The sequence below is a fragment of the Gymnoscopelus braueri genome, assembly GCF_963280865.1.
Source record: "Gymnoscopelus braueri genome assembly, chromosome: 7".
Lineage (NCBI taxonomy): Eukaryota > Metazoa > Chordata > Actinopteri > Myctophiformes > Myctophidae > Gymnoscopelus > Gymnoscopelus braueri.
The window spans coordinates 40886042-40903475 of NC_137608.1; the positions used below are offsets into that span (position 1 = coordinate 40886042).

Consider the following 17434-nt stretch of genomic DNA (forward strand, 5'->3'; position numbering starts at 1 on the left):
ACAGCTAGGCTACAAGAGACATCATCTGAGGGTTATTAATGTTGGTTATTGATTATGAAAAGGCGTTCCCAATCCCATAGAAGGGGCGTTGCCTAAGCGCCTGAATGATTCTTTTGAATGATGATTTAAAAAAAAAAGAAGGTACTGTCTCTTTAAGAACCTGCTCGACTCCCATGTTCGTTGGGTCGTGGTGTAGACGCACCTTCTGCTGTATCAGACTATGTGGATGCTGTCCCCCCGGTCAATCTAACGATACTGGACATTCAACAATAACGGTAGAATATACTCTTATTTCCTTTATTGTAATTACATTGACGTTATTGTTACTACTAGGTTTGCTCTAGAGATTACTTGTTTTTTTTGTGTGTTTTTTTTACATTTAAGAACCCCAACTAGCTAAAGTGAAATCTTTCACAATTCAAATAACAAAAAAAAGCATAATTTTAAGCGTCTTCGGACGTACACGCGATAAATGAAAAGTATCCTATATTTACGTCCGTTTCCATTGTTTTAGATTATTAATAATTAATAACAGCCGGCGCATCATATCGCCGTGCTTTCTGTTTTATTAGTATACCCTACTTCAACGAGAAGAATAATGTCTCTATATCGGTCAGATTATTTTATTTCAGGTGGGAATAAAGCATTACGTAATGATCCCAAAGGCATCATGTAGACGCCATATGCCCACCGAGCGCTGTTATCGGATGTTGCATCCCGATCCCAAAGACCAGGATGATCTGCCGAGCAGAGAGCAGTGTTCTGTCCTACTGGGCTACCTGATAAACAGGCCTGGGAGGAGAGGCTATATACACTCCTTTACTTCTGACAGAGAGCAGCTACTTAAATACATTAACAACGGTTATACATTGGGTCTCATCAAGGCTCTTTTTGTATATTTGCCCATCTTCTCAATTGCGATGACGTGTCCTGAGTTTGTGTGATTAGAGCCTATGGTTTAGAGACCACTGTTTCCCAAACACTGGGTCGGGACATATTTGTGGGTCGTGGACCAATTTTTATGGGTCACAAGTAGGCAATTTTTTTTTAATTAATATATATATATTATTTCAAAGGATAAACATTTTTAAAACATTTGTCCTTTGAAAAAATCTAACATCTTATAAAACAATGCCATGGATAATAAATAAATAAAATTCCTTACACATCAAATGGGTCTCGAGCTTAAAGGTTTGGGAACCACTGTACTAGGCTACCTGATAAACAGGCCTGGGAGGAGAGGCTACTCCTTACTTCTGACAGACTCAGAGCAGCCACTTAAAAAACACATGCTACAGCCTTTCACTGTTATACATTGGTCTAAACAAACAAGGCTCTTTTTGTATATTTGCTAACTTTTCCGTCAATTACAATGACGTGCCCTGAGTTTATGTGATTAGAGCCTATGGTTTAGACTAGAGCTTCATACCCCGATACGAGCCATTCTGTCTCCTACAAAAAGAAAATTGTTCCTTAGTCCCACAAAATGAGGCTATTATGAACAGAATGGATGCAGACAGTCCATTTCTACATAATAGACTATAGTAGGAAGTGCTGTCATAAAAAAATGCAACCAAGCTTATATTAAACATTTTATTCTCAGATGAGTGGCATTATTGAATTAGGAAAATAGTTGAGGCTCATAGCTGCACGTTGTAATGTATAGGCTACCATAAGCCTTTCTGAGCTATTTACTAGAAGGACATGTTGAAAGTAAAGGTATTGATTGAGAACATTTTTTGGGGCGGGGGTAGGGATAATTGCCATATCAAGTAGGCTGATGTCCCTCCCAGTGGCCACAGGATAGGTTTGATAAAAGAGACCAACATGTAAACCAAAGATTGTACACTTGTTTGTTGCAGAGGCCCATGTGTCCACAGCCATTTGTCCTATGTTAAAGTGTTTTGTAGGCTACAAAACAACAATAGGCTACGCAGGACCCCTACCCCATTCACTAACTGTTGCTCTGGATAAAGAAGTCAACAAAATGTGTTTTGATGTGATGTATTTTGTTTTTGTTTTGTTGTTAATCAAACAAATAACCAAAGTACACACACCTGCAGTTGTTTTCCACTGGTGATATATGGCAGTTATCTATTTGATGTGTGCTCTGTTTTGCAGGTCAGCTTTAACAAAAAAGGAACGATGGACCCAATTTGAACATTGTGACACCATCCTGCCCAGCTGCTGTGTGTGTCACTCTGTAGCCATGGCAACCTGTGCAACTGGCTGCGCACCCGCGGTGCGCCTCTGCCAGAGGTTGAACAGACTCAAGACTCTAGACGATGACATGATGGCCACGTCTCTGAAGCGTTGCCTCGGAACTTTGGACCTGACGATGCTGGGTGTTGGCGGCATGGTGGGCTCTGGGCTTTATGTCCTAACAGGCACTGTGGCAAAAGACATGACGGGGCCTGCTGTCGTCATATCGTTCTTGTTTGCAGGCATCGCTTCCTTATTGGCTGCCTTCTGTTACGCAGAGTTTGGAGCACGCATTCCCAAAACAGGTTCTGCCTACATGTTTACCTATGTGTCTGTAGGGGAGATCTGGGCCTTCCTCATTGGCTGGAATGTGATTCTAGAGAACATGATCGGTGGGGCCGCTGTGGCACGTGCGTGGAGTGGTTATTTGGATTCCATTTTTAATCATGCCATCCAGAACTTCACTGAGACACACATTATGCGATGGAATGTGCCATTCCTGGCCCATTATCCAGACCTGCTGGCAGCAGGAATTCTAATACTAGCCAGCTTTTTCATATCGTTTGGAGTTCAAGTTTCATCTTACCTTAACCACATCTTCTCCACCATTAGTATGGTGGTCATATGCTTCATCTTGGTCTTTGGCTTTATACTGGCTGAACCTGTCAACTGGAGCGCGAAAGAAGGAGGCTTTGCCCCTTTTGGGTTTTCCGGTATAATGGCAGGCACAGCGACCTGTTTCTATGCATTTGTGGGCTTTGATGTGATCGCGTCCTCAAGCGAGGAGGCCAAGAACCCCCAGAAAGCCATTCCCATAGCCACTGCAATCTCCCTTGGCCTAGCAACGGCAGCCTACATCCTGGTTTCCACAGTGCTCACCCTCATTGTGCCCTGGCACACACTGGACCCCAACTCGGCTCTCTCAGATGCTTTCTTTCGTCGGGGATACAGTTGGGCTGGAATTATTGTGGCAATTGGTTCCATTTGTGGTGAGTGTCCCTATATGTAAGCGACAGAACATATATCAAAAGCAGACTATTTGCCAATTACAATAGCAGTAAGGAAATGTGTGCATATTGACACACAGTAACAGTACAAACTGACAACAAGAACTCACGATGCAACAGTGTAGACTAGAGCAGTACTTTACACATAGATCATACACAGCATTCTACAAGGTCATAATACTATTAGTAATAATCATCATCATTTGGCTTTTTATTGCTTCAGATTTGTACCTTTTCTCTTTTAAAGTATATTATGGTGTAATCATGCTACGCAAATAGCATGTGTCATGCTATGACACTATATTATAGTGAACACGTTTGATTATAGAATGCAGTGTGTTCATCATTTGCATGTGCTAATGATAACTCTTTGTTTCCCATCTCTCCAGCCATGAACACAGTACTGCTCTGTAATCTCTTCTCCCTCCCTCGGATCGTTTATGCTATGGCAGACGATGGACTGTTCTTCTCTGTGTTTGCTAGAGTCAACCCTGTCTCCAAAGTACCCGTCAATGCTATTATTGTGTTTGGAGCACTCATGGCGACCATGGCTCTTATCTTTGACCTGGAAGCACTGGTCCAGTTCCTGTCCATTGGCACTCTCCTGGCCTACACCTTTGTGGCGGCCAGCGTTATCGTGCTTCGCTTCCAGCCGGAGAAAGTCGGCTCTAAGGGGACCGCCGCCACGTCTCCCAACCCCAACTTGGAGCCATCTCCCGCTGTCTCTGAATCTCAGAACATAACTGAGGACAGTGGGGAGCTGAAGGAATATGAGTCTTTCTCCGATAAACTCCAGTTGGTGGAAAGGCAGAAGAAAACGGGAGAGCGGCGTGGGGTGGGGCAGTTGAGGGCCCGCTGGGAACCGTACCTGGGCAGGGTTTTTGGGGACTTTGAGCCAGGGGAGGTGGTGGCCTTCTGTGTTCTAGCTCTGATGGTGAGCTCTGTATCCCTCTGTTCTGTTCTGGCGTTCGGAACCAACCAGCTACACCTGCCAGTCTGGAGCTTCACGCTCTTACTGGTGGTGTTCAGCTCAGCTTACGTCTTCAGCCTCATACTCATATGGGTCCACGAACCTCAAACCAATAATAAAACCTTCCAGGTGAGTTCATCAATCATTTTACAAATACAGCTGTGCAGAGTGCTAATTACATGTGGAGAGGTTGATTGCCTCCTACACAGTAAAATCCTCCAATAATGTATCAATTTGTAACTTTCAGAGTTCCAAATTGAAAAATCTATGTAGTTCATATTTACCCTGAGGAAGAAGATGAAGACTGCATATGGACTGGTTTGACTGATTGGAAAATGAATGAGCAATGCTCTCACATTTTTCAACAGGAATCATTTAATTGCTCTTGAAAACCCCCAAATGATCCAGTAGAACTGCTTAGGGACCAACAGTAAACTTTTTGACATTGCAACAAAAAAAAAATGGGTATGCTTGGCAACCCATCCTAGATAAATAAGTGTTCATTTTCTAGCTTCAGTATGGTATCTCTACTGAAGGTTGCAGATGCCTCTCTTCTAGATGTGATAGAAGCATAGTATGTAGCATGGCCTGTTGACATGATGCCAACACCGTCAGTTAGCAGTCAGTGGGAGTCGGGACCATCAATGCTATACACACTCGTTTAACAGCATAATAAAGTGATGGCTCTGAGTGGCCACAAACAAATTGAACCATGTTATTACTTAGCAATAAGGCTCAGTCACAAGACACCTTTTTTATATTCTTTTCAGCATTTCTATTTTATAGTGACTATGAGAGATAAGATAGGTTGGAGAGAGAGAGGGATGACATGCAGCAAAGAGCCTCAGGTCGGATTCGAACCTGGGCCAGCTGTGGGAAGGAGTTTAGCCTTATGTGGTATGTGCTCTTACAAGGTGAGTCACCAGGGCACCCCTAAGACACTCACTCACTAGTCACTAAACTTTGATTCTCTCCCTCCCTCTCTGTTTCTTTCTCTCATTCACTCACACACTCTGTTTAATGTGTGGTCTGATGAGGGTAAAGCTGTCTGAGTTACTTCAGAGAGCCAGACATCTCTGTTTGCTCAGACTGAACCAATGTTATCTTCTGTAAAGACAACATCCAGTGAAAAAGAAGTTCCTTCTGCTTAGTTAGCCATATGCCATATTCATTCAGTTGAGGGCAATTGTTATCATTGACACAAAATAAGATTGAAATATGATGAATGTTTTCGGTTTCTGCATCTTCTAGGTGCCGTTGGTCCCACTGATTCCTGCTTTGAGTATTCTCATTAATGTGTTCCTCATGCTGAAGCTGAGCTACCTCACCTGGATTCGTTTCACCGTATGGATCGCCATAGGTAAGTGGCACCAGCTCGCTCTGATACAGATTATGTAGCACCAAAGACCATCATACTTCTTTTCTAAAGAGTTTGAAAGTCCCTTGTAATTCCTTTAAAACTATGTATTCTAAATCGATGGGGATGGGTACAAATCAAGTTAAGTTAACCAAACTATTGAAGCTAGATAAAAGAGATGTAGGACTTCAGTATACAGCTTAAACAAGCAGTAAAAATATACATCTGATTGCTTGTAATAGATTAAGGGCAAATAAGACAAGTGACAAAAATCCCAACGGAGGTGGGTGGAATACTTTGTAGCTTGTCAAAAGTTTTAAATTTGACACCACATTTAGTCTGGAAAGATAATAATAGCTGTTCTAATTCTGGTAATGTTCTATAAATGATGTGTTTACATCATCATGTTAAACAAACTGTGGACTAATCTTCCTAAGCAAAATAGAAAATATACCCATAGGTCAAGAAACATTTGATGATGTGTACAATGGGAAGATTATTATGATAATGTCCTGTCAGTAAAGAGGGTCGATGGGAAAATGTGATTAGTTGTATGAGCTTAGCGTTGTCTGTACCAGTAAACCATTTAAACACATCTGTCTGCCTGCTGCCAGTTAACAAAGCCGCACTCTCTTATGGTATTATACCTGACAGGGCTTTGAAACCTTTTTCCCTTTAAAAAAAATAATAATAATTGGGGGGGGCTTTTCCAGGCCCACGGTCCGGGCCACCTTGAGAAGTCTACAACCACATACCTTGGGTTAAGGCCTCTGCTAGGATTTATTTGAGCTAGGGTCACAGCTGTCAACAAGATTACAATTCGGAAATGTGGAAGTTATTTCTTTCCATTTAGATTGCCTATTGCAACAGATATGAGACTTGTGTATCCTTTTCTCTAGGCTTGTGCGTGTATTTTGGTTATGGGATCTGGCACAGTAAGGAAGGCTTACGGGAGCTTGCGCCCAAGGACCTGGCTGCCAGGTATGTAGTGCTACCAAGTGGCAGTCTGGTAGAAACCGTGCAGCCTGTCCAGCCAGATGGACAGGTGGACAACTCCGCCCACCACATCAGCCCCTCTACTGCCCCAACAGCTGAGGAGCAGGTGGGAAAGAGATGATGTCATTGTTGTTACAGTGGGCCAATGTTAAATTGTCTGCTCCTGCGCTATTACTGCTGTCTTCATCTCATTCCTTTGACCTGACATGGCCTGACACATGTACTGCCACAAGGCTCTAGCTCTTGCTCTGCAAATGTAAGCACACCACAGGCCAGGAAGCTCCCCGTCTGTCTCGTTGTGAAGCATAGGCTACTTGTGTATCTTGTGATATTGGAACATAGAGAGCTTTATTACCATCCCTTGTCTCCTGGCGGCAAATTTGTGGTAGCCTATATTCTGTCAAGCCAGCACTATTCTTACACTTCTGCCAGTGATGTAACCAATTCTAGTTCATCTCCTACAGGTTCTATAAACCCAAGTGTGTTTGCAAGGCACATGGTGCTTTAAACTGTACTTTTACTCAAGTATATCCTGATTATATAATAATGTAACCAGGAGATGGTGGGTGGGACAGAGTTGTACTGTTCTATATATTTTCCACCAAACTTTATTTTTGAATAAAGGGTGTGGCATCCTACTTCATCTCCCCTCAAATCACTTGCTCAGTACACTACTGTACCGTTCAATTTGTTGCATGATTCCTACGCCAACCACCAATGAGACTTGCTCACTCATGTGCAAGATGTGCACATCATGCATCGTGCACTTCATCTCAAACTCTCACGGTCCCCAAATCCTCAGGAGAAACTACAGGCTCTGGTCATGTGGATCCTCTTAGACTCTCAGTCTCTCAGTCTCTCTCTCTCTCTCTCTCTCTCTCTCTCTCTCTCTCTCTCTCTCTCTCTCTCTCTCTCTCTCTCGGTGTCCACACTGTCCTGCCGATAGTAGCTGCTGACAAATCTGATCAATGGAAAGTTATTTATTTATTTTTCTATTATTTGTTTAGTTTTGACCTCTCACAGATAATTGTATTGTCCGTTCTTAGTTGTCTCATTGCCTGCCTTTGTCACGTTGTCTCCCTGTATGTCTGTTAAATTAATGAACACTGGGTTCTGCATGTTTGTTAGCTCTATAATCTCCAACACTAATTTGCGTTCAGCTATTAGATGAGTGAGCAGGTCTTTCAACCCTTCACTTAATCCCCTAATTCTCATCCCATGACCCCCTTCTCATTTGTGGGTCACAGATCTTGCACTTCTGCAGGAGTTTTCCCACACTTAGGATACCAACCCACTCTCCGTCTCTCATTGTTGGCATGAATTTAAATATAAAAGCACATGGATTATTGAGAAAATATTTTCTAGATTTTATGTTATAATAAAATAACCCAATAAATATTTACATTCCTGGATATATAAGGCAAGCACAAACCTACTGCATCTGAAACAGGGTAAAATGTTGAGCAGATAGAAATGGGTGGTTAATGCTGTAATCTGTCAGATTTGCAGCAGTGCCCCATGGTCACTAGAGCATGACCTAGATTACAGAGATGCACATGTGAGATCACTCTGTCACTGTGCAAGATTGTTATATCACAGTTGTAGAGATTGCACTCCTGGCCCAAAATGGTGATCAGCAGGTAAAATGAGCTCTACTCTGTCATTAGCTATATTTATCAACCTTATACCACTGATTTAGTGCGGCTCACCTTCACGTTTTACATGAAAACAATACATATTTTGAAGACTATTTATTTCACTGTCAATGTATGTTTGTATGTGATGCATAAGAAACCAATGGCCTTAAAGATATTTTAACCAATGCATAATGATTTCCAAAGCTTTCCAGAACGGACATATTCACACAGTGGCCATTTTGCTCTTATGTCATACATATGATGAAGTAAGATGAAAATGGCCGCCATGTGAATATGGACTCAAGGTTTTTAATTGTTACTTTTTGTGGTCGGCAGAGATGTGCATTTGTTCACTTCAGTATTTAATAACAATCATAGAGGACTGTACTACACAAATAAATAAAACCGTATAAGAAACTATGGAATAGAATGTACGTGACACTGGAGTGCAGTGACAAAAAAATAGTTTTGTACAACTTTGCACTCTGAGAATTCTACTTTTTGCGTATGTAATTTTTGTGTCAGTTTTGTTTTCGATGTGAAGGGCATGTGATGGGTGTTCACACTGTGGTGCATTTAGCAAGCTGAACATTCTCTCACCTCTTTGAACTACTGTCTGTTGTTTGTATGCTAGTAAGCACAGTTATATTATGTTCTCTGATTCTTTTCTTACTTCTGAATAATATTGTACTCTGTACTTGCACATTCAAAATCTTTGTCTTTTCTGTTGTATCAAATGCAAAGAACTGTGTTGTTAATTGAATAAACGTTTTGAAGCAGCATCCACACTTTGTGAGAGTCTTACCTCAAAGAAACAGATCGTGCTGAATTTGGAATAGATAGCTGGGTGTGCATATGGACGGACATCAGCATAAATTAGGGACTTTCACTTGCAAACTCAGAGAAATGCATAAAATCTGTCATCTTGCTCAGAATGTCCTTAATTAAAGCTGAGAGTCAGTCATCCTTACTAACTATAGGGTCTGTCCTGACACATGTCCTTACCAGACCATGCCTGAGAGGTCCAAGTGAAAAAAGCAATTTTCCTCAGCTTACCCTTGTATCAGTGTCTTGGTACAAGATGTGATGACTCAGTGACTACCTACCCCACCGAAGGCCAAGGAACCAAGTGGTTGCCACAGCTGAAAAGGTGGCACATACACATACAGACACACATACAGACCTATTTACAAGCATACAAGCAAACATGGACACAGTAACTTGCATTTATAGGACTGAATGAGAAGATTTAAGACTAATTTAACCTAGAGGTCATAAGGTATATGAAATGACAGATCAGCTATGTTGTTATTAACACTGGGAATTAGTATATTGTATTGATAATTATACTATTGGATTAGTAATGTCTTAGCTAAATATGTTTTGTCAGTTATTGTACAATTTGCACCATGGATCAAATTCAATCACCTCAAAATTGAAAGTGCATTAAAAGGACGTGTGTTTGTACAGATGGTGAGCCCCTGGCTCTTGACTAGGTTCAAATTACACAACCAAGCTCATGGTATCTCAAATTACTCTTGAGAAGGCATCAGGCACGATTCCCAGTGAACCACGGTGTGCCTTTATCTACTGTAGGTGGATCTTTAAAAAGTAATTTGACAGATTTCCCTGTCTGCTGGGTCTGAAACAGACACAGCTTGAATGCCCTGATCACCTGTTGCCATGGGAACCCCCCCTTCCTCGTCACAGTGTTCCTGCAGGCCTAGGACATCTGCCTTCGTGGCATTGTCTGTGAGATATTCAAGGTTGTACAAACCACCCACTCACAAAGAGCCATGTGACTCACCTGCCACGGAGCGGATACCTTTTCATAATAACAGTGCATGCATATCATGTTTCCAGCATCTTAATTTATCATATATTATTTAATATCACACTTTAATGGCAGTAAACATTTTACTCATACATTTATTTTTCTCGCATTCCAAATGATGTTGACAATGCAGATTTAAGTGTTGAGAGATGTATTAATATCTGTAACTGAAGGTGCACTCGCTTGTCTCACTCCACTGACTCTGTGCACTCTGGTCTGGTGTTTCCCAAACAGTGGGTCGGAAACCCATTTTTGAGAAAATATCCCTTTATATTTTGTTTCCTAAATTTTGTTTTTAATTATTTTAAAAGATCTTCAAAAAATGTTTAAAGAAGTAGTGAAAATAGCAGATGTACAAGCTCACAACCTGTTGCATTGTGACACATTGTGAGCTTGTTGATTGGCTATTTTCACTATTTTGGGTCCAGGAGAGACATAAAATGTCTCTTTTGGATCTCGAGCTAAAATGTTTGGGAACCACTACTCTGATCTAACTCCACTGACTCTGTGCACTCTGGGATAATTGACGTTTTCCATACCGTTGTGAACCGCTATGGTTATTATTTCAAAATGTGATAAATTGGATGAATAATATAGGCCTACTCAGTAGTAAACAACAAATGTTAATTTATTTCCATATAAATCACAAATTACAAAAGCTGTGTCAATCTTTGCACTTATAGAGTTCAAACCACTCTGGATTTTACTCTGTGCCGCTGTCGATTCTATTCTAATTTACACTCCATAGTATGACATACCGTTGTGCAATAGAGAATAATAACTTAAGATTTTTAGGTTCATTTCTTCCTCTGGCTGATGCCTCTGGAGCGGGCCAGGGATGCCTGTCGTACTTTGGCGTAGGTTTTAACAGCACTAGTCCCCAGGTTGAGGTGGAGGGTTTGATGGTGCACCATTACGGATGGGGGAGAGGCCGTACTGCATATAGAGGAGTTGGCAGTGGACACTCGATCCCATGGCCCAATGGATTCAGGATCACTTTCTCCTCTGCCTGCTCCCATTCTTGTTACACCATACTTCAGCATTACTGCACTACTGCACTGCCTGTGGTGCAACAGAGAAAACAAGGTGAAATATAGTAGGAATACAGTGTATTTTATCATCAGTTTGACAAGTTACGTTTATTGCATAGTCATTAGATGTGACCGGAGATGTCAACAATCAAATTAATGTCTGTTGACGTACAGTGGACTGCATTGTGTTTGTGAGGTGTGATCCTGCTGTTCCTCTGTCAGGGAATTGTTCAATTTCCGCTCAGGTGAAATTTCCTGTGATTAAATAAATCATGTTATTGTTCTCACTTATGTTTCACCTGCACATTATGTCTATGTCTATAGCATGTTCAAAACACCTTAAAATGTTTTGTATGTGGTTCCAATAGACCCTTCTCACAACAGCAGACATTTTAACGGGTAAAGTAGTTAATTACCTTGGTGATGTCATGTTGGCCTTGTTCTCTTAGTTTCACAAGGCTTTTGTGCAGGGTGGCGTTTTCTTGCTGCAGAACCCTGATTCGAATGTTATTTGCCTGCAGTTGCTGCTCCATATCTAAGAGCAAATTACCTGTACCTGGTGAAGATGCATATCATGATGTTATAATACTAGTAAAGCTTATTTTACGGTATATGGCTATTTAATTTATGGTAAACATGGAATTAGAGAATACTTGAACTTTAAATAAAGAATATTCATATTAATGGATATTCTTTATTATAACATTAATCTAAAATATTAAATTTGTATTTTGAGCATAGAGTAGGAGTTCTACGCCATTTATGACAGAGATGGCTGAAAAGAATGCATTAGAAAATACAGTGGGGATTAAAACCAAAAGTAAAGGAAAACATTACGTAAAAGGAAGCCTATTATTTAATAGAACATTTTATAGAAGCCCTTAATGCACACACATTTCCAAAACACACTCCACCCCCAAATCTTTTGGGCTTATAACAGTTAAACCAGGTTGTCAAATTAGGCCACCAAATTAATATGTATTTGCCCGCAGAGAGCCAGAAGTGACGATTTGTCAACATTTCAATATTCTTCGAAAATAGCAGAATCTACAAGCATCTACAACGCATTTTGTGTTTGCAGATCGGCTATTTTCGATCAATAGACAAGGAATAAAATAAGGCTCAAGTGTTTCCTCATTTTGCTGGGGACCCTCCTGGAACATCAAGGACCCCCGAGGTCCCCAGAACCAACTTTGAGTACCAGTGAGTTAAACAACACAAGTATCAATATCAAATGCTGAGAAAGCTGAACATTCTGTTCCATTCAAAGTAATTGCTCATAAACATATGTCAGCCTCTCATATTTACCAAAGGTGACAATACCTCAGGCATGCAAACAGCCCCGAGGTGAAAAAGGTTGTCACACAATTGCCCTATTTGGATTCAAAACGGCTATTGTAGCTGAAAAGCTACAAGTTTGCATGTCTGATACCTACAGTAGTATATGCAGCAGTACAGAACAAAGCTTTATGTACACAGATACAGGTAATACCAGTGGATTTAACATAGTTTTTACATCTCATATGGTCATGTATAGTACAAATAAGCTAAAACAAATCCATACTCTGTGGTTGTGCCTGAGGCGGAGGATGGAGCTCTGGGAAGGCCACCAGCAGTCTCTCCCTCTGGGTTAAATCCTGCATTTCTAGCTTTAGCTGGGACACAGTGTTCTGTAGTTCACTTTCACCACTCTCCAGTTTTAGCTTCTCCTTCTGGAACTCAGAGCACAATTCCTAGGGGACAAAAGTAGTAAAAAGGCTGTCATTGAGAAATAATAAGGTTTTTATAGAAATATTACAAGCCATAGCTGAATGGGCATTGAGAAATAATAATGTTTTTTAGAAACATTACAAGCCATAGCTGAATAGGGGCAGCCATAGCTGAATGGGGAGAGAGGCCGTCTGGGAATCGGAAGGTCTCCGGTTTGCCCACCGGTCCACCTAGTAGTCTATGCATTGAGGTTTCCCTGAGTAAGACACTTCACCCCTAACTGCTCAGACCGGTGCTGTATCAATAGCACCCACTTCTCCTAATAGTTAGGATAGGTAAATACAGAGATTTCACATACGGTTTGTGCAAAACGGCCGTGGCAAAAAATATCCCAAAGGAGTGGGGACAAAATTATTATTATTTAGTACCCAAGAAGCATTTTATATTTTGATTGTGGGCTGATGTTTTGATGTAATGATGAGATGCAACTGGGTGCCATTGGCAGGATTAATATATTCTTATGCTTAATCTATAGTCAATGTATACACAAGCTCACAACATGTCTCGATGCGGCGTGAGCTTCTTTTTTTTTTTTTAGCCCAAGACACAATTTTGTATTGATTGATTGAATACTTTATTAACAGTTTGCAAATAGTACAGTGGTACGATTATACAACATTTTTTTAAGGATAACACAAAAAGCCCTAAGGGCTTGTTTCCCTTGTGGTCCTGTGATCATCATATGACGAAGTATAAATTGGCCTTTAGTTCATGTAGCTCAATGCTTTAGTCACAGTGAAGAACATCCTCAAGGGTATTGTGGCTTTTACAGTATGTACATTTACTAATCCATAACCATAAATAACAACTTAACTAAATATTTGTTTTCCACAGTGCTACAAGAATAATATACTGTAAATCAGGGGGGAAAACTGAAAGGATCACGTTGTAAGAAACCAATAAAACATGGCTAGCCGTGATTTTATCCAAACAGCTGGAATACATCTATGTACTTCTATTTGAGTGAAAATAAAATGTGTTTAAATTATTATAATAACAGGTTATGTTTAATAATTAGATTATTAGATGTAGGTTATCATAAAACAAAGTGACTAATTGCACGTATACATTTTATGCTGCTTATTCTATATATTCTCCCGATTTTATCCCCTATGCATTGCTTTTCTATTTTCTATTTAAATATTCTATTTTATCGTTTAATTATTTTACAATTACCTACTTTTCTTCTGTGTACTTTAACTGAAGCAGGTTGTATTGTATTAATGTATGTGCTACATAAATAAAGTTTGATTTAATTGAAGTACTCATAATACTGTACCTGTTGTCGGTTGAACTGTGCCTGAAGATGCTCCTTCTGCTCTGAGACATTCTTCAGATGAACCTGTAGGTTGGTCTGCATCTCCTCGCTCTCTGCCAACTGCCTCTGCAAATCTTCACACTCTTGGTCAAGAGCATCCACTCTCTCTAACATAGACTTCTGTTTGGCCTGCATGGACTGGACACAGACTGAATGTAATTGCTGTATTTAAAAAATATCACTTTAGCCACTTTCAACCTAGTGTAAGTTCACAATGTGATACAATGTGTCTTGTGGACAGGCTATTTTTGCCATGCTACATCATCATACAAGTAGGGCATAAGTTGTTACGGCACTGAACTGACCTCTAGTTGACGACAAACGCTTTTGTACTTGGCTCTTTCTTTGTCAAGAAGGAGTTGAATTTCAGAGATTTGAATCTTCAACATCTCTGTCCTTTCCTCTAGTTTGCGACGGGCCTCTTCTTCTACCCGTAAGGTCTCCACTTTCTTCTGCAGATCTATATTCTCATTCTCTACCATGAAATACATGTTCCAAGTTAATGCAGTTTCTATGTTTATGAAGATTACTGGGATATTATGTATTTATATATTATATATATTAAGTATTACAACTCCTCAACAGGGGGATAGCATGGTTCAGTCCTTACCAAGTGCATGTAATGTTTCATGTTGTAAAGCTAGCTCCTTTTCCAATCTGGAGTTGTTTTCTTCCAAAGACAATGTTCCTGTGACATCAAAAATATATAATATTATAATTAGTAAAAGTAGGCCTTCCACCACAGTAAAATCCCAGTGTTAATTCAATGCTGAAAGTGTACAAAGAGTTCCAGATTTCTATTCGTTACATCTCATATCTTGTACAAATGATTGAAATTATATGGTTTCAGCTCCTCATCATTGTGTATGTAATATTTATCTGTGTGTATGTTTATGTGTACAATCAAAGTGTGTGTGTGTGTGTGTGTGTGTGTGTGTGTGTGTGTGTGTGTGTGTGTGTGTGTGTGTGTGTGTGTGTGTGTGTGTGTGTGTGTGTGTGTGTGTGTGTGCGTGCGTGCGTGCGTGCGTGCGTGCGTGCGTGCGTGCGTGCGTGCGTGCGTGCGTGCGTGTGTGTGTGTGTGTGGGGGGGAGGCAGACAGGCAACATGCCTTTCGTATCAATTGTTATAAACCTAGTTGCCTAGTGGCCTAGCTGTCTAAGAGCCTACTGGTCCTCGCCTTGAGGCTACGGTACTGCTTGCCAGATGGTAGCAGCTAAAACTGTCCTTAAGGGGCGGCCATAGCTGAGTGGTTAGTGAGCCCGCCTAGGGAGCCAGAGGCCCTGGTTGCCCCAGGTACGATTCCAGGCCACGCCAGCATATGTGTCGATGAAATGAAATTTGTCCCTGAGCAAGACTCTTAACCCCTAATTGCTCACAGGCCCTCATTGGAAACAAGCCCGCAAGGACTTTCATGAACGTCCTGTTAAAAGGAATTATCCTTGATCGATGGGGCTGGGATCCTCGATAATCCTTGATTAACACTCAGGATTTTACTGTACATATGATGAAACATCACCTTTTTCCAACTGCTCCATTTCCTCTTGAAACCTCCTCTCTGTTTCTTTCCAGGCTCTGTGTGCCTCCTGCAGTGTGGTATCCAGCTGGTGCATGCTTGCACGGTGCTTTGCTGTTTCCTGCTTCAATTCCTTCTGCGCTCTCTCCAGCTGAGACTTGTACCCATCTCGCTGTCTCTCAGCTGCCGCCAGTCCGTCTCTTAAAGGCTTCACTGTCCCCCTCACTTCTTGGAGATGCTTTCCCAGCCGACCCATGTCTCTGCGCTGCTCTTTGGCCCACTGTGCCACATCGCCTGCCGTCAGGTGGCCCAGTTCCAGTTCATCCTCTACAGCCATTAAGAGAGGCTGCAGGGACGAGGGCAGCCCTTCACTCCGACACAGATCCACCATGGCATCCCCAGTCTGCCTCAGAACAGACTGCACCCGATCGCAAGCGTCACAGGGGACAAGGGAAGATTCCACTGTTTGGCAGCTCACACTACGGGTATCATTGGAGATGACAGAGGGGCTGCACGGGCCAGTTGAACTGGGACAGGGAGATGTAAAAGCAACACGATGCTGTGGCACAAATGAAAAGGAACTTGTTGAAGACGATAAGGACGGGCAAGGTGTGTCAAAATCAATCTGTGAGCTCAAAGCAGAAGGTGCTGTTGTTTTTTCTTTGCAAACAATTGTCTTTGTTTTGATGTTCTTTCGAATGTCTGTGCAGGTCCCCTGATAGACAAAAGAAAATGCCACATTTGAGAATGTTCATAACAAGACTAATGGGCTGACATTTCAAATTCTACTATTTATAATCTCTACTTGAGGGAATTGGTACCTTTAGGTTGACAAGCTGAACTAAATTGCTCCAATATTGTCTGACCACAAGACCAACTGATACGCATCCTTTTTGCTGGGTGACTTCTCTCCTCTGTCCCCGCAGCTGTTCAGCATAAACGTTGAAACTTTGCAGAAGAAGCAATAGCCTTGTTCAAAGCAAATGAAAAGGAAAGGAAAGTTTTAGTCATTACATATGGTTTAAATATTTTACTTAAGTAAAAGTATCAATACTGCAAAATAGAAATACTCTGTTACAAGTAAAAGTCCGGAATTCAAAAGGTACTTGAGTAGAAGTACAAAAGTATTGCCATCAAAATGTACTTAAAGTACCAAAAGTAAAAGCAGATTGTCCCATTTAAAGTTTTCAAATGTACAAAAAAACGTTAAAAAAAGAAAGAAAAGCAAATCTACAAGCTCACAATGTGTGGCATCGCATGTATAGAGTTGAAGTGGTTAATAATTAAAATCTACAAAGTAACTAGTAACTAAAGTTTTCAGATCATTGTAGTGGAGTAAAAGTACTGAAATTTGGAAATACTAATTTACTTAATTACAGTTAAGTAAAAATACCTCAAAATTTTACTTAAGTACAGTACATGAGTAAATGCACTTAGTTACTTCACACCACTGGTTTTAGTCATTAATGTGGTTTAAACTATGCCCTAAAAATATAAGAATTTGGTTCCACACACACATTACCTGTCAATAACCAGCTCCAACAAGACACTGTGGGAATGCTGGTTGAACTCATCCTCCCCGTCAGCAAAGTCATACTGTTCTAGCAGTGACACCAGGTCCAGATGACAGGAGAGCTGGTCGGGGAACTTCCAGGAGGGACAGCGGACAGGTCCAGTCCTGGAGAACACGTCCAGGACAGCGCCCTGCAGGTCTATGAGATCTCTTCTCAGACTGTCAACACAATCCTGGCGACCTAAAAACTGACTCATTTTCGGGCTATAATTTAATGATCTGCTTG

At 41.0% G+C, this 17434-nt stretch overlaps 2 protein-coding genes across 2 annotated transcripts; one reads left to right on the plus strand and one right to left on the minus strand.

Moving 5' to 3' along the window:
* Window positions 1–190: 190 nt before the first annotated feature.
* On the plus strand, window positions 191–8912 carry slc7a4 (solute carrier family 7 member 4). The gene is made up of 5 exons (XM_080432991.1): window positions 191–275; window positions 2122–3191; window positions 3599–4308; window positions 5431–5539; window positions 6436–8912. Exons 2-5 carry the CDS (start codon window positions 2210–2212, stop codon window positions 6651–6653), a joined length of 2019 nt encoding a protein of 672 aa, XP_080289117.1. The 5' UTR covers window positions 191–275; window positions 2122–2209; the 3' UTR covers window positions 6654–8912.
* A 1844-nt stretch (window positions 8913–10756) lies between these two features.
* ccdc157 (coiled-coil domain containing 157) lies at window positions 10757–17405 on the minus strand (the record flags this gene model as incomplete). Its single annotated transcript, XM_080433289.1, has 10 exons — window positions 10757–11065; window positions 11207–11289; window positions 11451–11590; window positions 12599–12767; window positions 14084–14260; window positions 14428–14597; window positions 14733–14810; window positions 15639–16350; window positions 16457–16604; window positions 17158–17405. The coding sequence occupies 10 exons, from the start codon at window positions 17403–17405 to the stop codon at window positions 10801–10803; spliced, it is 2190 nt and encodes a 729-aa protein (XP_080289415.1). The 3' UTR covers window positions 10757–10800.
* Between the last annotated feature and the right edge of the window lie 29 nt (window positions 17406–17434).